This window comes from Marmota marmota, unplaced genomic scaffold (assembly GCF_001458135.2).
Source record: "Marmota marmota marmota unplaced genomic scaffold, marMar, whole genome shotgun sequence".
NCBI lineage: Eukaryota > Metazoa > Chordata > Mammalia > Rodentia > Sciuridae > Marmota > Marmota marmota.
In genome coordinates this window covers 11,097,484-11,119,356 of record NW_026000211.1, presented here as the reverse complement: position 1 = coordinate 11,119,356, position 21,873 = coordinate 11,097,484, and the positions used below count along the sequence as shown (strand labels likewise).

The window sequence follows — 21,873 nt, the reverse complement described above, 5'->3', positions numbered from 1 at the left end:
ATTTGAAGTCCCTCCGTTTCTGAAGTTTTACAAAGAGGAATGACTCCAGCTAAATAGTATAAAGAGCTCCAAGGCAGCCATTTCAACCCCCAGGTTTACAGGTTTAGCCTTGCCCACCAAGAAGAGACCCTCTATGTCATGGCCGACCAATGGCCCAGGTCCCCTTAGACCTGTCCAGATCATCAGGGTGAGGACCATCCGGTTTCCTCCTCTGTGCTACCCTGTCTCAGGAAACTCCTTATATTTATTGGCTTGGTCGCTGGTTTTAACAGGCAAGCAGTTGGTAGCGGTTTCAGCTGTCCACCAGGGGACACGTTACAACGGGTGGCGGGTGGCTTGCTTCACAGGAAGTCCCACTGTGGGCATGTTCTCATTTTAAGCCCAACGGGCCTCGCCTGATAATTCATTTAATTTTGGAAAGGGGCAGTTCCTGCGGTAAAAGCTATCCCTCGGGTTCCCTTTAGGCTGCCCTCCAACGGCCCTACTCTGGCTTTCCTTCCTGAATGTCCCGGGAGTGCCAGGACGAGGCTGAGCCAACCCGGGGCAGAAGGAACTCTTTCCTGCGGAGCTGGGGCGGGGGTGGGCGCGGCGCCAGCACCGCACAGAACGGCTTCCAGAGGCGGTGTAGGCGGATGCTACTTATAGTTCCCTCTTTCCTGGTTACGTGCGTGCACGCAGCCACCAAAACCTTCACTCACGACTGCCGCTTTTCCAGAGGGATTAGAGTTTGGCACGGTGGCGGTCTACGTGTCAGCCCGTGTGAAGCTCATGGCGGCCGCTGAACCCCAACCCCAGTTGAAATCTTTCCCACCCACTTCCTTCACGGCGCATGCGTATTGGGACTCTTTTGGGAGGACAAAGGCTCCGCCCCTAAGTGGGCGGTCCCAGAGTGGTCTGTACCGGCCAATCGGAAAACAGACTCGCATTTCCTGCCCCCTCTCCCCCTTCAGCTTGTTTTGTAGGGTTCCGGGTCGCACGTGTTAATGTTTGTGTACGTGCAGCTGCAGCAGCAGGCCTGGTAAAGTTCCGGCAGCTGAGGGTTAGGCTGCTGGGGCACAGTAGCAAAGGACCCGCCCGCTAGCCCCGGCAGTCTTTAAATTCTCGCGCACTTGGGCTGCCCTGTGCACTCACCTGCTAGTCTGCAGCGAGTGGCCCATCTCTCTACGCTCCGAGACTCTTGTCCTCTGCTTTAGACGGGAGATGTTGTTGCTTGATTGCGATCCGGAGGTGAGACATGGACCCTTTTGTAGACTGAAGTTACTTGACGTCCCTCTTCTCTGGAGCGCTAGCGAGTTTGACAGGAGCGGACTGCTGAGCGCTGCCAAATCAAGCCTTGCCAGAGTTGGAAGGGTTTTTGCAGTGGGAAAGATTTCCAACCCCTGAGAGGTCTCAGGACTGAACAAGGAGAGAGACGGGTATTGAATCTGTTCTCTTCCCACAGGTGGATAGCCTGAAGTATTTGCTGGAGGCGGGGGCTTCTGTCAATGCACCCCCGGATCCTTGGGAGCAGTCGCCTGTCCACTTGGCTGCAGGTGGCGGCCTTGCTTACTTTCTTCTCTGGCAGCTGCAAACAGGTGCTGATCTCAACCAACAGGTAACTAGGTAACTGTTGCTGTGTACAGCCCTCCCCTCCATCGCAAATCCACAAACATTTCCTAGCTGCCAGAACATTCAGTTGTTTCAGTTGTTACAGACAGGTCTGTAGCCTGACTATAGCAGAAATATCATGCGAGATACATATATAAAACTTTCTAGTATCTATGTTAAAGTAGAATGAAACGAGGTTAATTTTAGTCATTTAACATGATTTATCTGAAGTATAATTTCACTGTGTAATTAATATGAAACAATTATTAACTTTTACATTTTCTTTTTCATATATTTCACTATCTGGTATGTATTTTACTCTTACAGCCAATCTCAATTCAATATAGCTACATTTCATAGCCATTAGTATCTATTAGCTATAACACTGGACAACATAGGTTTGTGGTTTATTTCAACAGAATTGCTACAATTCAAAAGCCTCAATATAGCAACTGAAATAATACTCAGGAGGCAAGCTCACAACCTTTACAGTTTTCTACAGACCTTAAATTTTTGACTTCTGTAGAACTTATTTTGTTTGTATTCACTTAAATTTTAGTGGATATGATTATATATATTTTTGATTAATGAAAACTTTGTATTAAATAGCATGCTAAGGGAAAAGTTTTTAAATTTAAAAATTTAGTCCAGGTAATGAAGTTCTAACTGGCTTCTTCAAATAGCTAATATTAGACTTCACTTACCAGCTTTTATAGTAAGTGTTTTGGGGACTAAAATGTGCCCTCTTATCCTAAAGGATGTTTTGGGAGAAGCTCCACTCCACAAGGCAGCAAAAGTTGGAAGCCTGGAATGCCTTAGCCTGCTTGTAGCCAGTGATGCCCAAATTGAGTAAGTATAAAATCAGTGGCTTCAAATTTTGTTTTCTTCGATTAAAATATCAGACTCCTCAAGCTTAAGAACATGATTTTGAAAATAATGCTTGCCTAATTGTTAATTTAGTGTTATTTATCTAAATGTTTATCTAAGCTATTAGTGATATCTAATACTATCAATTGGAGTAAGTGAAAAAAAAAAATAGAACCTAAGCAATGACAGGTGCAATTCTGTTCTTTATAGCAGTATTCCACTTTTTCTTATTGACTACATTTGGATACTCATACACTGTATTAAACACCAAATACTCTTGCGTTCATTCAACAATGAAATATAAATACAATGGAGTGCCCACTCTGGGCTGAATTTGCGAGCCACTAAGGATACAACAGTGAGCAAAAGCAAAATTTCCCTCAGCGTCCTTTACAAATGCATGCGTGTGTGGGTGCCTGCTAGGGATCGAACACAGGACCTCCACTGAGCTACACACCCCCAGTTTAATACTGCTTTGATTTTTGCCACCGACATTGGTATAAGTCCCAAATTCCTTTATTAAAGAGATATAAATAAAAAGACCAAACAATTATCAATTTTTATTTAATTCAATTTTTGTCTAATTTCAGTTTATGTAATAAGAATGGGCAAACAGCTGAAGATCTTGCTTGGTCATGTGGATTTCCAGAATGTGCTAAGTTTCTTACAACAATTAAATGTATGCAGACAATAAAATCAAGTGAACAATCTGACGGGGATCACTGTGTTCCAGTGTTCAGACAGAAACGAAGTTTTGGAAGTACAGAAAATACAAATGGGAAAAGGAGGTGCTGGTAAGTCACTTATAGCTGATTCTTCCTTTCTCACTCAAGATTCTCTTTTCTAGCATAGAATTTATTGTTTCACTTAAATATTGATATTCTTATTTCTAGGATTATCTCTTCATTAATATTTTAATACTGATTATAGTTTACTACTACTACTAGATTCTAGAGACTAACATTTATTCTGCATAGTGGAAATTTGGGGAGAAAACATTTTTTAAAAAATGTTTTTAATGTTAACATATTTTTTGAAAACAGATGTCATGTTGGTTATGAAGCCGCATGAAGAAGGGATTCATCCATGCAGATGTACAAGTGATGGCTTTTGGCATACTGTATGTGTCTAAACTCCTGAGAAGGAGGAAAACTTTCTTCCAAGTGAAGAGAATATTTAAGAATACATGTATTTACATGCCTGTAATATTTTGGTTGTGCATGTTGTCTTTTTCTGTTATTAAAGGAATGTCTAAAGAATAAACTGTGCAATAGTTATTATGTTTGCAAAAAGTTATAGTTCAATATCAAACTACACTCAGGATTTACTTTGAAATTAAAATTTTTTATTAACAAGTTTATAATACCATTTTACTATAGTCTTTGAGTCCAAGATAATTTAAATAGTATTTGGTCGCTGAGGAAGACATAAGTTATAGTAAGCTTCCTTGTTCCAAAAGTCTGGGCCCTTCCATCCACACCAGCCCTGGATTTGGAAGAAGGGAAAGGAAAACATTTTACTAAGTTTTAAGACCACTCACTAGAAATTGCAGCACAAAGCTCTGGAATAGGACTCCAATACCTATATAATTCAAGGGTTTTCTAACTGTAGAAAAGTAACTTATTTGGGTCCTTTCAACACAGATTTTAAACTTTTTTTTTAATATTTATTTTTTGGTTAGAGACAATACCTTTGTTTATTTATTTTTATGTGGTGTTGAGGATGGAACCCAGGGCCTCGCACATGCTAGGCGAGCGCTCTACTGCTGAGCCACAACCCCAACCCAGATTTTAAACTTTTAATTCTAGATTATTTAGTCACAGAAATTATCAAAAAAGAAAAACTTCCTAACAGTAATTGTTAGTCCAGTTACCACACACTTCATGGGTCCTAAGATGCATAGTTTTATATCTCTGGCAGTCAATAACAAGTATAGCTTATTTGGTTGTATCCTAGGTAGGATGAAATATGGTAGTGAGAAACTGATTTTGCCCCATAAGCTGCACTCTGTGTTCTTTCATTTTCCTCAGGCTATAATCATTTCTACTTGCCATTCTTCATGTCAGTATGAATCCTTTTCTCATGCAGACAAAATTACTTTCAAACAAAATCATATGATTATATGAAAGTTTATCAAATTTCTTCTAGGACCACTGATTTATTAAAGAAGAAAAAGCTGATGACCGGTTTATGTTGTTTCAGAATGAAATGCTTTGAGAAATAATTGGGAAGAGGCTAGCTGAGAACTCTTCAGATACCATGGAAAGAAAAATAGTCGTCTTATTCTTTTAACTAAGTCAGGATATTCTGGCTAAAATTTAGAGTGGCTATAAAAGATAGTGTCTTAGCTCCATTTTTTTTTTTTTTTTTTTTTCCGGTGTGTGTGTGTGTGTAGAGAGATAGGGGAGGTCTTACTGGAAAAGATCTTTTTTAATTTTTTTTTTTTTTTTCAGGAAGGGGGTCAGGGATTGAACCACGGGCACATAACCACTGAGCATATCCCCAGCCCTTTTTTGTATTTTATTTAGAGACAGGGTCTTGCTGAGGTTCTTAGGCCTCGATAAGTTGCTGAGGTTGGCTCTGAACTCATGATCTTCCTGCCTCAGCCTCCTGAGCCACTGGGATTACAGGTGTGCACCACCATACTAGGCTGTGTTTTTTGTTTTGATTACAAAAACATATACTGTAAAAATTCTAACATGATCAAAGTGAAAAAAATCCTCTCCCTAGGCAACCACCATTAAGTTTGGATTACCATGTATTAGACGTTTCTAAACATTAATAATCTATTTCATTGGCGTGTGTTTTTCACCAAACTTTAATTCAATGCCCTAAAATCTGTTTTCTTAACAGACATATATAAAAAGGCTTATACCATTTTTGTTTTAACCTTTTCTGATACTTTCAGACATGTAGGTTTTCTCCTGGCAACCAGATCTAATTTTTTTTTTTTTTTAAATGAGAAATGGGTGGAGAATGTGCCAAAAGGCAAGTATATGGAGGACGATGCTTCTTGGAGATGACTGGCCTGGGAATGTAAACAGGAAAGCTCCACAAGAGGGTAAAGAGGAACAGAAGAGGCAGAATTGCCTCTTAGACTATTGCATCAAGTGACAGTCAAAATTCTACTGATGGCTGCACTTGGCTTTGGCTTCATAGTTTCTTGTAAGCACTGTGTGTCAAGGGGGTTCCTGCTATTGCAGAAGTTCTACAGAAATATAACTCCTAAAATAATGTTAACATATTTTTTAAAAACATATTTTAAAATGTCTTATTTTATGCAACATTTAAATATTACTAATTCATTTCACACATTTTCCATTCTATCAAAATAGCCCAAAAGGAGGAGACTGCAATTTATAGAAAAAACAATCGGGGACAACCTGACTTCCTCTAATTACTTCAGAAAATCTTGCATAGATAATTCCATCTCGTGCAAAGCACCTCAAGCCTGTGGTAAAGAAGTAATATCTATGTCACTCCCCTGATGAAAATAAGGCTTTTCCTGGGGTTCTTGCCTGGCTTTAGCTCCTGCCTGTCTCTCCAGCCACACTTCTGCAGCTTGCTCTGAGTACATCCAACTCCTGTAAGTTCTTGCAGCAGCCTGTACCTTTCTTTCAGGATTGCTGACTTTTTATCCTTAGGGCTTTAGAAAGGTGTAATTACATTTTTTTTTAAATTTCTGAAAATACCTCACCAATGAATTTCAATGTTAAAACCATCCCATTCTTTGCAAAAAGTGACCTAATTAAACTCAACTACAAAGTTCAGAGAAACCTTTCTTTGATACTAATGATACTGACCTAAGGAAAACATGACAAAAATGAAGAGTAATGAATGAGTAATAAAATAGTAGGATACATTCATTAGTTGATGATTTAAAAGGTTGTATGCGTTCTTTGTAATTTTAACATATTTGGTATAGAACATAATTGTTATTTAAAATTTGGGTTAATTACGGCTTAAAATACTTGTCTCCTGAAGATTTAGTACTCAATTTTCATATGTGAGAATTAGTTCCCTATAAATCAATTTAAATTAATTCTTCTTTTAACTGATATTGTAAAACATCAACAAATATTCTTGAGTTGGTCTCAACTTCAAAATCTCTATAGAATAAGATCAGGTTATATGTAAATAAATCAAAAGCAGTCAATCCTCCATAATCTCCAGCATTTTTCTTGGCTATTTCTAGTTAATTTTAAAATTATAAAAGTTTATATGTTCTACCCTTATATTTTAAGTCATCAGTAAACCTTGATGTATTTATTTATATAAAGCTATAAAATCTCTAAATTAATATATTTATGAACTTTGTGTTCCATTATTAAATATAAAAACTGAGAAAGGTTTTACAAGTTTAACCTAAATTTTATCTTTTCCAACTGACTTTGTCCTTCTAGTCTCCCTGTATAGAGAGACAGTTACTAATGATAGCCTTAGAATGCCTCCTCACTGCCCTCAGCTTGTCATCTTTCTGTTGATATCTAGTTTGCTACCTTTCACTTCTGAGTTCTTGGCTTTGTTGCTAAATTTGTGTTAAATGGATACTTACCTTTTCCAGAATAACTTGCAGATCTTCAGCGCCTGTATAATGTGGATCTAGAATCAGAAATTTTATCTGCCCTGTCGTCTCATTCCATGCAACTCCTAGTATTGTGTGGGCTAAGACTCCTCCTCCTAGAGAAGACATGACATACCAGAGGCATAAACCAATCTCAAACTGCTATTATATTTTAAAATAAAGAGAGAGATTATTTTGCCTACTTGTTGACCTAAATAGCATTAAAATTCATTACCCTAATTGTAAAAGACCATGATGTCAAATATACTCTGAAAAGGTAAATTTTATCCTTGACACATGAAAGATGCAACCTGTATTCATAATCACATAAAGCTTGTATTCTGCTGCCATATCCTTTAAATTATCTAAATTGGATAAGAGCCAGAGGCTCCAAACTCCTCCCAATAGAATAATCACTGCTGTGGAGCCTCTGCTGTATTTGCTCTGATATCTCCAATGATATTGCCCACCTACTCTTTCTGCCTCTTCAGAGACTCATGAATCTTTTGATCAACCAACCCAATATTCTTATTCTACAAATAAAGCCCAGAGAGGTTAAATCATTTGCACAGTGTCACACAGATAGCCAAGTGACTGAGCCATGACTTTTGATGTCTAGTCAAGTGACCATCTCCTCTTTTTTTTTTTTGCTATTGGGGCTTGAATGCAGGGGTACTTTACCACTAAGCTACATTCCTCTTTTTTTTTTTTTTGCTATTGGGGCCTGAATGCAGGGGTACTTTACCACTAAGCTACATTCCCAGTCCTTTTTATTTATTTATTTAGAGACAGGATCTTGCTAAGTTGCTCAAGGCCTCACTGAGTTGCTAAGGCTGGCCTTGAACTTTTGAAACTCCTGCCTCAGTCTCCCAAGCTGCTCGGATTATAGGTGTGTGCCACTGCAGCTTTATCCTTTTTAATACTTCTCTTAGTTTTCCAAATGTTTAAATATAGTTATTGGTTTCTTTTCTTAGCTTTTCTTTTTGTTATTATAATCTTTTTTACAACCTGTCAAGAACCTTGTAAATTTTTAAAATATCCAGAGAGCCAATATTATGGTATAGAATTTAATTTTAAAATGTTTAAAATGACTTATTTTATGCAACATCTAAGTATTACTAAGTCATTTCACACATTTTCCACTCTATCAAATTAGCCTAAGATGTTCAAGATACCTTACCAATCATTACTGGAGTGCCTTCACTCTGGAAATGATTAGCCAGTTCCCGTCCTCGTGAAGCCATTTCTGAGCCTTGGCTAGAAAGAAACCATTTTCCATTAGATGAACTACTTTGAACACTAAGGTCAAATAATGAGTTTGGTGAGCCAATGTTTTCTACCTTTTGTTTTCCTTTTTGTTTGTTACTTAAACAAAAAAGTAAAAATCAAGTGGTAGAGAACAGACTTAGAAAGCATCCCTCCCCACCCACCGCCAAAGGTGACTAGAAAGCAATTTAAAGCAACAGAAACTCTAAATATTTAAGGCTACTAACTATGCTACTAACTATGCTAGGAAAGGCCTGATTTTCTGCTTCTGGAACTGCATAAAGAAGGTTCTAGATTTTTAATATGAGATTCAAACTGTTCATCTTGATGTCCAGGGCACTCTTATGCAGAAATTTAATTATTAGAAAAAAGGAGAGTTTTTTATTTATATATTTTTGGTGGTGCAGGGAATCAAACCCAGGGCCAAGCATGCTAGCCAAGTATTCTACCTCTGAGCTACATCCCCAGCTATGGCATTTCTGAGTCTGTATTTTCTCTTCCTTAATACCTACCTATAGACGTGACAGAGGAGATTCTAAGACTGAAATGTATGTCTGTGAAGTTGGTATGAAAATTGCAAAATGTTGTTAAGTACAACATAATTATTATGCAATTTCTACTTTTGAGAAAAGGAAAGAAAGATGGAGAGGTAAAGGGAGGTACATATATGTTCCTTGACTCACAATAGGATTCCATCCCCCAAACCCATTATTTAAATTGAAAACACTATAAGTTGGAAATGCATTTAAGATACCTCATATACCAAACATCACAGTTTAGCAACATAGTACATTGCGTTTCTCCTTGTAAACAAATGGCTAACTGGGAATTAGCCCACCACCACCAGAGTATTAAACTGCATATCACTACGCAGGAAAAGATCAAATTTTCAAAGTAAGGGAGTTGGGTTTGTGGCTTAGTGGTAGAGCACTCACCTAGCATGGGTGAGTCACTGGGTTCAATCCTCAGCACCACATAAAGATAAATAAATAAAGGTATTTGTGTCCATCTACAACTAAAAAATATTTTTTTAAAAATTTCAAAGTAAGGTTTCTACTGAATGAGTTATTGCATTTGTTCCATTGTAAAGTAATAAATCATAAGTTGGCCCATTATAAATCAGCCACTATTAGTATGTTTTTTTGTTTTTGTTTTTGTGTTTACTTTTTTTGGAGGTGCCAGATGATGCTAAACCTTAATTTTTGGCTTAATAAATAATGTTTTAATGTACCAAAACTCACTTGAAAAAATTATTTGCTTCTTAATCTGTCATTATTTAGCAGTGATTTCCATAACTATTCCAAATTCCAATTGTGAAATCAGACATATTAAAGCACTTGATAATGAGGATACTATAACTATAGTTATCAATAAAAAAATACATTTAAACACCTGAGGTCATACAATATAGAGTTAGCTAGTTATGGTTAGAGAAAGTGATATAACTTAATTTATATTTTCTCATTTTAATAATAGAATTCTCTAGAATTGTAAGATAAGTATATTATTTGGACACATTATTGGTTTATTAATATCTTAGAAAAAGAGCAAGAGGCAAACAAAAATGTCAGTCACAGATCAAGATTTGATTTTGTCCTTTCAAGAATTTTTGAAGAATTAAGCACTCAAAAACCAGACTTTTGCTGGATGTGGTGGTGCATGCCTATAATCCCAACAGCTTGGGAGGCTAAGGCAGGAAGATTACAAGTTCAAAGCCAGCCTAAGCAACTTAGGCCCTAGGTAACTTATCAGAATGTTGTTTCGAAATAAAAAATAGAAAAGGGCTGGGGAAGTGGCTCAGTGTTTAAGCACCCCTGAGTTTAATCCCTGGTACCAAAAAACAAAAATACCCCAAACTAGACTTTGTAAACACAAAGGTTAAAATACTTGTAAGTTTTCTTTGTATAGGCTAAAATTAGGCCTAGACAATGAAGGTATATACCACAGTTTATTTGTAAACTCACAAGTCTTCTAAGAGCAAATAAAAAAATTTAGGGTTAAAAAATGAAACTTATAAAGTAAGAAGAAAGAGAAAGGAGTGAAAATAAATAGGGGAAAATATATAATTTTAAAAATTATTTTAATAAAAATGACAAACTGTCACTTTGAAATGATTTACCTAATTTCTTAAAGTGTTCTTACCTGACAAACAATATTTTTGAAGTTATACCAATCAATTGGTTTAGTACCAGCTGTACCTCAATAGATCCAATCCATTGCCGTGATCCGACAAATGTTGCTGGTTTGTCACCGGCATCAACTAGAGCCTTTATGTGTTTAAAAATATAAAAAAATCCATATACATGACAACTATTAAAAATTACATTTAGGGTATTTTCTCTGATTACCAGTATGAGAATATTTTTTTCCTTCAAAATAACAATATGTCTACACCACAGGGCAATAACAATTATTAATGGTATTATATTAAATTATTAATGGCTAATAAAACATATACTTGCTTATAATTTAAAATGGGGTGTTTAGTACCTGCTGAATTTCCCTGTGTGTTGGAATGGCTCTCTCTGTGTATCCCTGATGTCTGAACCAAGAGCAGATAGTCTGCAGCGATCGGTAGGCACAGCCCCAGCCATTGTCATCTATTCGATCCTGCATATAATGGTGATAACCATATATACCCTGGACCACATAAATCTATATAAAAAGAAGAAATATAATACAATATTAACTTAAGATAGAAGTACATATTTTATACATATGCCTGAGGCATGTTTACTGTTCTGACTATTGCTTTAGAACCTTGTAAAAATAGTCAATCCCCAAAAACCAAATGCCAAATGTTTTCTCTGATATAAGGAGGCTGATTCATAGTGGGGTTGGGAGGGGGAGCATGGGAGGATTAGATGAACTCTAGGACAAAGAGGTGGGAGGGGAAAGGAAGGGGCATGGGGGTAGAAAAGATGGTGGAATGAGATGGACATCATTACCCTAAGTACATGTATAAAGACATGAATGGTGTGAATATACTTTGTATATAACCAAAGACATGAAAAATTGTGCTGTATATATGTAATATGTGAATTGTAATGCACTCTGCTGGTATATATAACAAATTAGAAAAATAAATAAATAAATATGCCTTCACAGAACTATGGCTTAACATTATACCCTCTTTCTTGGTTTTTATTAAAAACCAAAGTTCCTCAACAGTGGACCCAACAGTGGTCTCCTTTCCAACTTCATCTCCTTTGCTTTTCCCTATTTCTTCATCTGGTTTGGGTTCAAATACACCAGGGATAATCTGACCTCAGAGCCTTAAGGTTCTCTTGGATAGAAAAACTATTTACCCAAATAATTTTACAGCTTCACCCTTCTTCCACTCAGGTTTCCATTAAGTTGTCAGAGACCTTCCCTGACCATCCAACCTAAAGATGGCATGCTCACTCTCACCACCCGTCTTCTGCCCTGGACATCATCTTTAGCCTACTTTATTCCAAAGCATATCACTATTTGATGTTTAACTTAACATTGCTTCTATAACAGACTGGGCACTCAATTGATACAAATGTTGTTGAATAAATGATGATCTTCCTGAATGAAAAAATGAAGGACTAAAGGAATGTATAAACAAATAAGTGAAGGATTCATAAAATGCTTCTGCATTTTATAAACAGCCCAGGGTGTTATTTAATAACTCTAAAATAAAGGTTGATATTATAAAATTCTTAGTTGTAGTATAATGCTAAGAATGCACATCTTTTTTTATAAACCAATATTATTTTCTAAAACAATTGAATTGCTTGTGAAATAAAAGTCTGTTCAGTACTGACATAATTTTTTCTCCAAAATAATTTTGATCAGGGTGTTGACTGAGTCCACAGATGCACAACCATGGATATGGAGGGTCAACTGTGTAAGAATCTTTCTTGGTACTGTTGTGGAGGCAGGGAGTGAAAAAGGAAGGAGTGCTCTGTCAGACTGATAATGTTCTAGTGCTTAAATAAGTAGGGGCTCCTCAGTACTCATTTCCTTGCTATGCTATACATTTTACATATGTATTATATGTACATATAAAATATTACATAATAAATATTTAAAAATTATTATCAATGCTTCTGGCTCCTTTGTAATACAGATAAGGAATTTCATTGTCACAAATATATCAGTATTCACTTAGTATTTTGAGTGTCAAAGTTCTCTTTAAAGAATTAAAAGAGAATATATGATATAATATCTACCCTGGAGGAGTTCTGAATATAGTCTGAGAGAGAAAACATTTATGTAACCATCTACTAGAAAAACCATCAAGAGTTTTACTTTTTGTCTCAACAAAAAGTATAAAACTCTGTTTTATACTTCCTATTCTATGATTCTATGTCTGTGACAGAGCAAGATTTTTAACAAGGAATAGGTCTCAAGATTTCTTCTCATCTTTTCAAAATAAGTGAGTCATTTAATATCCCTGAAATGCTCTCTAAAGACTCTTGTGTGTACATGTAACAGTGAGTGCTCAGAGTTCTTTCTAGGGGAGGTGATGTGTCCACAGTTCTGTCAGATGGAGTTAAGTGCATTCAGATGGATAAGGCTAGAAGTAGGCCCCTATTGTATCATATATTCAATTTTAGTTCTTCAGATTTTCTTACAAAAGCCCCTGGACACTCAGAAGGTGCTGAATAATTGTCATGAAAAGATAGCCAATTAAATTTTCTTGCTTTTGGGAATCTGAACTGAGAAGTGCAGAGTGAACCAGTAAGGAGCAGGTAATGAAGTTGAAATGAAGCACACGCTGAGCAGCTAAGAGGAAGGATAGGAAAAAGTCCTACACAAACTGAAACAATGAGGATACAGAAGGTATAAAACTGAGAAAAGATAGAACAGGCCACTCAGGATCAAAAAGAGACACATAGAAAGCAATGGAACAGCCATCAAGGAGTCCATGTAGGACTTGAGAGATACTCGGACAGCTACCAGTCTCAGGGTTCCTTTGTTTTAAGAGGGCCAGCTGTGCTCCTATTCCTATTTCTCATTGGTCTACATGTATCTTTAACTCCTTTCTCCATCCCTTTTATTTAAGGGAGAATCTATCCTTTATGTGAGAATCTATCCCTTATAACCAGGTAGATTACATACAGAAAATAAGACCAAAAAGTTGTCAGATATATCCTTCAGTGTGGTTTGTGCAGATACGCCCTTAATTAGAATGATTTTGCAGTTTCAGAATGAAAAAATGGGACAAACTTTCAAAGAAATCAAGGAATGAAATTTGAGTAAGAGAAATGTGGTATATACTCTCCACTCTCAGGTCACTATTAATTACTTACTCTTTTAGATCATTGTTAATTACTGCTATCGTAAAGACTTTGCAAAGAAATAGGTGATAAATTAATTTTTTAGGGAAGACATATATTATGAATCAATCCTTAAAACTTCTCTTGGGTACCAACAAAAAATAAATGAGACAAATGATCAAATGACTCTTATATGCAATTAGTTAAAACTCACCATATGGGCTTCTATGTTAGGTGGATTAAGATAAATGTGTGGATTTCTAATGTAACCATCTTTGTATGGCTCATCTGGAAAGTGATAAGCATTAGACCTTTTGAAATAAGGTCTGTCACATGGCAAATTGAAGAGATCATGTAACTCCTAAATGAAATCAGAATCAACAAAGAAAAAAGTTAATAAGATTCTTTGTCAATAAATAAAGATATAAAACAAATTATATTTGACAAAGATAAAACTATATCAAAGTATTTTGAAAAATCATGTTAAGAGCACTTTACAAACATAAACGGTACTGATTAAATTATAGAGTAGAAGTTAGTGGTATTAAACCAACCAAAACGGCATGAAAATAAAAATATATGTACATGTTTAAAATGTGATATTTTCTCAACTGTATAAAAACATGTAATGGTTACTTTTAAAACTCTGACATCACTCCTTTGTACTCTAGTGTTTGAAAAGACCACCTTGGACAGATGTTACCTCTGCAAATCAATTCACCTTACATTTACAGAGAGGTATACAGGGTTAGAATATTACACTACTTCTTAGGGATAGATTTTAGGAAAATGGCCCCATAATACAATTTGATGGGTTATAGGTAAGGCCACATATCAAAAAGATACACTTAAAAAAATAGTCATTTTTACCAATAAATCTCATTTCTTTAAATGCTAGTTATGTTTTTACCCAAATTCCTCTAATAAAACCTAATAACCCTAACCCTACCTAAGGTACAGTATTATCATAGATCATAATCAGCATTCGCATAAATTCTAACATTCCTTCCTTAACTGTAATCTTGTTGGTTTTTTTTTCCCCCCACAAATCTGGAAGTAACAGAAGGGAAAAGCAATTTGTTAACAATCATCAGCTAATCTAAACATGCTACATCTTTTCATTTCTGCATTTCATTATAGAAAAATTATAAAAATTCCATAGAATGTATGAACCAAATGGAGCATTCAAAATTAAAATATAACCAGCACAATATTTTTTCATTAGTAATACAAAAAAAAGTTCCATGAAAACAGAAACTAAATAATATAAAAAACTAATAATTTATTTCCATACTTTTAAGGTAAATTACAAAATAATTTCCTTTTACTGGAAATATATAAATAAATATAACATGAACAATGGTCATTGTCTTTTTCAAGAATAAATGAATTGATTTTACCTTTCTATAGGCCTGTAGCTGGCCATCCGGAATTCCTGATGGATATGAAACTGTTACAAGACCTTTTTCTCCTGGTAATAAAAAGTGCAATGGTTCAGGAACCACGATAGATGTTTCTTTCATATATCTCAAAATGCATTTTTCCATATCAGTTAGTTGATTATGAATTGCATCCACTAGAAGTTTACGAACTCTGTGGGGGGAGGAAATTCACAAGTGTATTAACAAAAGTCTTAGTGGCTACTGAATCAAAGTGTAAAGCTAATATATCTCTAACATAGTAAAAACTTGATTGGATCAGGTTAGTTAAAACATGTCTGGATCAGGTTTGTTAAAAGAAGTCTAAATTATGTCAAGTAAAAGAAACTGTATTTTCACTGTGTGGATAAAGGGAAACCCTCTAGTTTTTGGCATACTACCCTACTTTCTCTAAATAAATAATTACTAGGTGACTCTTTGGTTGATAATAAACAAGGAATAAATCATAGTAAAAACAACAACCACTCAAACATGCCATTCTAATATCTAAAAATGGGCTCTGATTACTTTGCAGGAAGGGTCTTCATTTAAATGTGGCAGTAATAGTATAAAAATACTTACTTTCCCCATGTTTCTTCTGGAGAAACAGACAGAACTGCATCAACTGGCAAGGTCATATTAACATAGTGATGTCCTCCGCTTTCCCTTTCAATGATGGGGGTTACAGCAGCCAGAGATGTTGACATTTCCAGCATAAGATCTATGTTTACTATTTGATGCTATATAGATAAACAGCAATGTCAACTTGTTGAACATTAAGCTCAAAATATGAAGGATAAGTAAAAGGACCTTTTTTTTTAAGGACAATACATAAAGTTGCAGTGAATTGTTTAAAAGTATAAATCTTAAGAAATTTCTTTTTGCTTCAAAATAATCTGGGCAAAGAGGGAGAGTGGATAGGAAGTAAAGATGAAATCAGACTGGTCATATGTTGACACAATATTAATGCTAGGTATAGGTTCACCATGGTTCATTATACTAGTCTCTCAACTTTTGTATGGATTTTAATTGTTAAAAAATTCAAACAAACACCATAAGATAACTACACACAAAAGGAACTTTGACTATATACCCCTGGTTTAAATATATACATACCTATAAACAAATGTTCAGCTGTATTTACTAGGTTTGATTTTTGCAGTGGTAAGAAATGATTCTAAAACTATTTTCTGTGTCTGAACAAATTTTGCAAAATACTGAGGATACTAGCAGTCAAGCTTCTCATTGGGAGTTGTTGATAACTTGGTGGAATTGAAGTGGTATTGAAGGAATCAATATTACTCACACTGATAGATATGCAGTGTGTATGTATGTATCTATCTATCTATTCCATGAAGAATGACTGATTCCTGAGCTGGAACTGGGAAAGAATATGTTGCACCTGGACCATCTTACGGAAAGATAGAAAGGAGTGCTCAAAGATATAATTGTAAAAAGACAACAGAGGTGGCTTGAAGATGCTTCTATTGGTCAAATTTTAGAAAATATATGTCAAAATAACTAATGATAGTACCAGATTATAGTTCATTTCATAAAATAAGAATCTAAGCTTCCATGCAAATGAGAAAAAAATAAAGAGGGGTGGGGGGCAGGCAGACTCTTCCTTATAGTACAATGCCATCTAATAAATGTAGAAGGAAATGATAGAAAAATCACCAGGTTGTAAGCATCATATTGGATTCTGGTGAAATTTGACAATGGCGGTTAAGAGCTGGATTAGAAGTATTCTCTCATGGGATATTAATCATAATGGAATACATAGTACCTTCACCACAGAGAAAACTAGTAGATACCATCTTAAGTAAGTGATGAAAGTTAATATCACTAAGAATTGGAACAAAGTGATAGCATCTGCCTCTTTAGTACACTATACTGGAAAGGACATAATATCTCTTCAGTGATATTCCTGACCATAATACAGGAATCTAATGACCAGAAAGCATAAAAACAAACTCAAATCAGTGAATATATTATGAAATAACTGACATGTACTACTCAAAATGTCAAGTTCTAACTATTGATAATTTTCAAATCAATATCCACCTCACAATTTTTTGTGCACATCACATTTGTAAATTCAATAGCTTGTCTGTGTCTTACTTCTGTCAAACATACCCACAATGACCTCATGTCTTCATCACTTTCCATCTTTTCTCAAGTAAGAAACTGGTTGTGCCATATCTAATCAATTTCCAAATACAATTCATTGTATACTCTAAATATTTTTTTGTATCCACTTTTTCTTCTCTATTCTTATAACTGGTGTTTTAATAAGGTATCACTAATCTCATAGGCATCCATTGTCCACCAATCAGATTTAAAAAACACTATAGTCACTCTAACTTTGTACCCTGGAAGAAGTGTTTCCATTTTTCATCTCTGGAAAAATTTGTGGAATATGGCAGGTAATCAGTAATACTGGTGCAAAAATCAGTAGAACAAAAAACAGTGTGAAGAACAAGAAATCTTTTAGCATTCATTATTTTACATGTCATAATGTGTCCCTTTGTCATGTGTAAGAATGAGTATTTTTATGTACTTTTATTTACTTTTAAATGACTTGTAAAAGTATTCAAGTCTGTCTTATTTTTGTGGAAACAAAGGAAGCATTAAAAAAAATTTCCAAGATATGTATTATAGTAAGATAAAGTTTAGATATGTGAAACAGACACAAAACCTTTTTGAAACTCAATGTTCTGACCTATAAAAATAAGGTTAGATTAAACTATCTATAAGATCTTAGTCAGCTCCAAATTTGAAGATTTAATATTTTTATTAATAAAGAAGACAAGTGATTTGCTTACCATGTCTGATAATTTTTTGTCTTTCTTTCTCATGAATTTTCGTTTTGTATCTTCTTCCTGCTCAGATCTAAAATTTTTGATACACAGATACATTTAAAATTATTAAGTGATGTTTTGAAAAACATTTCTAGAAATCTTTAAATATACTTACTTAATAAAGCGCATTATGTTCTTACAAGCAGAGCTATCAGTCAGTTCTCCTGGAATGGTGTTTATGTCACTATTAGGCCATACATACACTGAACTATGGCAAATTCTGAATACAAGTGCATTTGAAGAAAGCTTTTTCGACAGGTCACTCAATACACGTTTTAATGCCTTCTTGATAAAAATTTCTAAATTAAAAGAATATGTAGAAGGTAAGAAAAATATTCGATTTTTCAATCTGAATTCTTTCAAATACACAGGAAAGTAGAACATAGTGAAACTGACTCTCAGATACCCATTTCCATTAATTATAACAAATATTTTTGCCTTTCTATTTGTTTAAAATTGAGATAAAATTTACAAATCATAAAATTCATTCTTTAAAAGTATAAAATAGATGGCTTTTAATATATTCACAAGGTTTTACAATCATCACCAATTCTAGAAAATTTTCATGACCCTACAAAGAAATCCCATCCCTGTTAGCATTAAGTCTTCATTGCTCCTACACTTTTCATTTCTTATCTTTCTGAACCTCTGTGTGGCTGTAACATAATTGATCATACTTTTAATGAGTGATTTCATTTATTATCAAGGTATTAGCTATCATCTTTAATGGACATCATATTCCTTAGCTCCAATTCTGACCACTTTCCCCTAAGTTTCAGACAAATGTCTGTTGGAAATCTGCACTTAATGTCCCATAGGCATCTTGAAATTCTCAAACACAATTCATCACATTCCTCCTCTGGTATTCTTTATCTTTGTTTATGGCAGTAGTCCAAGTCAGAAGCAGGATGACATCCTAGAACGTGTTTTATACAAATCCCATTGATTTTTCTCCTGTGGACTTTCTTAAACTATTATAATAGTATTCTTAAAAGTAGGGTCTGGAGATGTGGGGTTATGTACAGCTGCAAGTCTAAAATGTACAAATGTATTAGATTTATTATTTACATTAGGCTCTGGATGTATTATGTACATTATGCTCATTGGCAATACTTATGTTTATTGTAGTAATTTTCTGCAAGAGGCAGAAAAATTCCCTAAGGGAAGGAGGGGACTTTTTTTTTTAATTGCCACAGAGGTACCCATGGACTGGTAAAGGTGCTATAACCATGTTTAAGTTTAAATACTATTTAATTCACTTACTAAATATATAACCTTAGTTCATTTAACCTGTCTTTCACTTGTTTTCATCTGCCAAATGGAATCTCAGTATATTTTATCATTAATTTTATGATAGAAAGGTAGAAGTTTTCTCAACACCTACCATTAGCAGTTGGTAGCTGGAAAGCCAGATCAAGGCCTCCTCTTATTCTGAAGAGTATATCCATAGTTTCTGAAATTACCTAGAATAAAACAAAAATTCCCTTTTAAAGCAAAACATACCCATCCTCAAATAAATTAGAATCTATTAGACTTTAGAGTAAGGCATTAATTAAGCTTGAATCTTTGGATTATTTCTTGAATTAGTTCCTTGTTTTATGGAGAAAAATAGAATGCAATGCCTTGTGTTTAATCAGCTTTTCATAGCTGTGACCAAAATACCTGACAAAAACAACTTAGAGGAGGAAAAGTTTATTTTGGGGTCAGGGTTTCAGGTGTTCAGTTTCTGGTTGGTCAGTAGACTCCATTGCTCTTGGCCCGAGATGAGGCAAAATATCATGGGAAAAGAGTTTTGCAGAGGAAAGCTGCTCAGCTCATGGCAGCCAGGAAGGAGAGACAGCACATGTGCACTTAAGATGCTAATGACAAAACATAATCTACTTCCTCCAGCCATGTCCCACCTGCCTATGGATACCACCCAGGAATATATCCAAATTATTAAACTACCAAGTGGGTTAATCCACCCATTAAGTTACAACTCTCATTAATCAACTCATTTCACCTTTGAACATTCCTATCTTGCCTAACATGAGCTTTTGGGGGGATACCTTGTTGGAATAAGTTTCAGTCTCAGCTAGCAGCTACTAGCAGCTCAGAAGTGCCTGAAATATCCACCTTCCTTCAGGCCTGACAGGAGCGCCTGCAGGATGGGGTGAAACCACATCCTCAGCACTTGTGGTTAGCATTGCCAAACTGCCCGGCCAAGAAACTGAGAGTCAGGGGCTTCAGGGCATGGAACCCCTGACTCAGTAAGGGTTAAAGACCCTTCCTGCTTTCTGCCATGACAGCAATATTTAGAGTTTCCTCACAGTGCGGTTACATTAGGCAGAAGATGATTGGCTTATGGATATTGTCTTGCTTATGTATGATTGACAGGCACGCCCCACTCAAACCCTATAACCATTGTGTGCATTCCAAAAATAAACTGAGCTACTGGACAAAGACTTGAGGCGGGTCTCCAGCCAGTTCTCTCACCAGCTTCAGGAGTCTGTGTGTTGATTCCGAGTCTCCACCTCCCCCGCCCCACCCCCATGACAAAGTACCCAAATGACCATCGATCAGGAACACATTCAATACCTAATATCCAAATCATAATATCCCTAAATTTTAAATCAAGGGTTTTCAACTTTCCATACTGAAATCACCTGGGGAATTTAAAATTTTGATACTTAGGTTGCACCCTCAGAAATTATGATCAATTGGTCTAAGTTAGACCTAGGCAAAAGGATATTTAAAAGCTTCCTCTGCCCCCATGCCCGTGATTCTAATGTGCAAAAAAAGGTCGAGAACTACAGTTTTAAGATGATATTTCTAAGTTATAGTCTTGAGGGATTTAACAACGACATGAAAACATAAATGGTAAAGAACCAGTTTAAGAATAGAATAAGAACACTGAACGGAATCTGATGACACCTGGTGAACAAGACAATGAGAGGAAACTAACAAATCATTGATGGTGACAGTATAAACTGGAAACTCTTCTTGGAAGGTGGCAATAAGAATCAAAGCTTTTTGGGCTGGGGTTGTGGCTCAGTGGCAGAGCATTCACCTAGCATGTGTGAGGCACTGAGTTCAATCCTCAGCACTACATAAAAATTAATAAACAAAATAAAGATATTGTGTCTATCTACAACTAAAAAAAATACACTTAAAAAAAGAATCTAAGCCTTTTATAGTCTCGTCTTTGGGCTAGTAGTTCTGCAGATAGAAATTTACTCTAAGAAAATCTGCAAAACACAGAAAAATTAGGGTATTTTAACCTAATTACCATCAACAGAAGATTGGTTAAATAATTATGAATATCGTACAACTATAAAAACCACTTAAAATAGAATTTAAATGGCATAGGATAACACTTGCAATGTGGAACATGCAGAGGGAGAACTTGCAAAATGGAAATGATCAACGGTTCTTAACTGGAGTCCATATGCCAAGTTCCAGGTAGTCAATGATGATATATGACAAACAAACTTTATCACTGTGTATGAGAAAGTGACCAAAAGACACCAGCAAAGGTAGGGAGTGGGAAGAGGGAGAGCTTGCTTTTGAGGAGAGGTTTCAAAGATTTTGTCATATTCTCAAAATATGTCTTAATCAGGCTGAAAAATCATACTGCACAGTGAGAACCGTATTTGGAATTAAATAGATACTGACATCCACTATGGACATCGATCCTCAGAACATAAAGTAGGTACCATTACAACTTTTTCTCATTTCACAAATATCTTGTTGTATTTCTTTAAGAGTAACTGCTTTTATTTATTCTAAAAATTGTAACCTGTTGAAAGATCCCACCCTTTGTCCCAATTCTGCTTCTGGGAATTTATTCTAAGGAAATAATGAAGAAAGTTCAGGACATATTCAGCTTCACTATTGTCCATTGATCTTATTGCTGGGGGGGAGAGGAGGAGGGGAGGAGGAGGAGGAGGAGGAGGAGGGAGGAGGAGGGGAGGGGAGGAGGAGGAGGGAGGGGAGGAGGAGGGGGAGGAGGAGGAGGGAGGGGGGAGGAGGGAGGGGAGGAAGGAGGAGGAGGAGGAGGGAAGGAAGGAAAGAGGTGGTGG

General features: G+C 35.7%; 3 protein-coding genes across 8 annotated transcripts in view; 1 reads left to right on the top strand and 2 right to left on the bottom strand.

Moving 5' to 3' along the window:
* Nucleotides 1–7,134, bottom strand: part of LOC107142663 (LRP2 binding protein) — a 38,515-nt gene extending 31,381 nt beyond the window's left edge. For 4 of the 5 annotated variants that reach the window (XM_048791894.1, XM_048791898.1, XM_048791896.1 and 1 more), the window contains exon 1: nucleotides 1,132–1,458. The gene's annotated coding sequence lies outside the window, so the exon portion shown is untranslated. Of the gene's footprint in view, nucleotides 1–1,131; nucleotides 1,459–7,009 lie in introns of those variants that run through there. The other variant, XM_048791895.1, reaches the window with a different exon arrangement.
* Ankrd37 (ankyrin repeat domain 37) lies at nucleotides 927–3,731 on the top strand. 2 transcript variants are annotated; one of them, XM_015486145.2, is made up of 5 exons: nucleotides 927–1,227; nucleotides 1,442–1,594; nucleotides 2,345–2,436; nucleotides 3,045–3,248; nucleotides 3,498–3,731. In XM_015486145.2, coding segments are annotated over exons 1-5 (477 nt in total). In that variant the 5' UTR covers nucleotides 927–1,200; the 3' UTR covers nucleotides 3,499–3,731. The 2 variants fall into 2 exon arrangements, with proteins under 2 accessions (XP_015341631.1, XP_048647857.1); XM_048791900.1 differs by lacking the exon at nucleotides 927–1,227 and having other exon boundaries at nucleotides 1,447–1,574.
* Nucleotides 3,778–21,873, bottom strand: part of Ufsp2 (UFM1 specific peptidase 2) — a 19,567-nt gene continuing 1,471 nt past the window's right edge. Inside the window, exons 2-12 of the mRNA XM_015486140.2 lie at nucleotides 19,197–19,275; nucleotides 17,928–18,111; nucleotides 17,777–17,843; nucleotides 15,534–15,691; nucleotides 14,934–15,126; nucleotides 13,748–13,894; nucleotides 10,775–10,939; nucleotides 10,427–10,551; nucleotides 8,199–8,275; nucleotides 7,010–7,134; nucleotides 3,778–3,939 (exon numbers count right to left, since the gene is read on the bottom strand). Of these exons, the coding sequence (XP_015341626.1) occupies nucleotides 3,853–3,939; nucleotides 7,010–7,134; nucleotides 8,199–8,275; nucleotides 10,427–10,551; nucleotides 10,775–10,939; nucleotides 13,748–13,894; nucleotides 14,934–15,126; nucleotides 15,534–15,691; nucleotides 17,777–17,843; nucleotides 17,928–18,111; nucleotides 19,197–19,275 (1,407 nt within the window). The 3' untranslated portion in view covers nucleotides 3,778–3,852. The remainder of the gene's footprint in view (nucleotides 3,940–7,009; nucleotides 7,135–8,198; nucleotides 8,276–10,426; nucleotides 10,552–10,774; nucleotides 10,940–13,747; nucleotides 13,895–14,933; nucleotides 15,127–15,533; nucleotides 15,692–17,776; nucleotides 17,844–17,927; nucleotides 18,112–19,196; nucleotides 19,276–21,873) is intronic.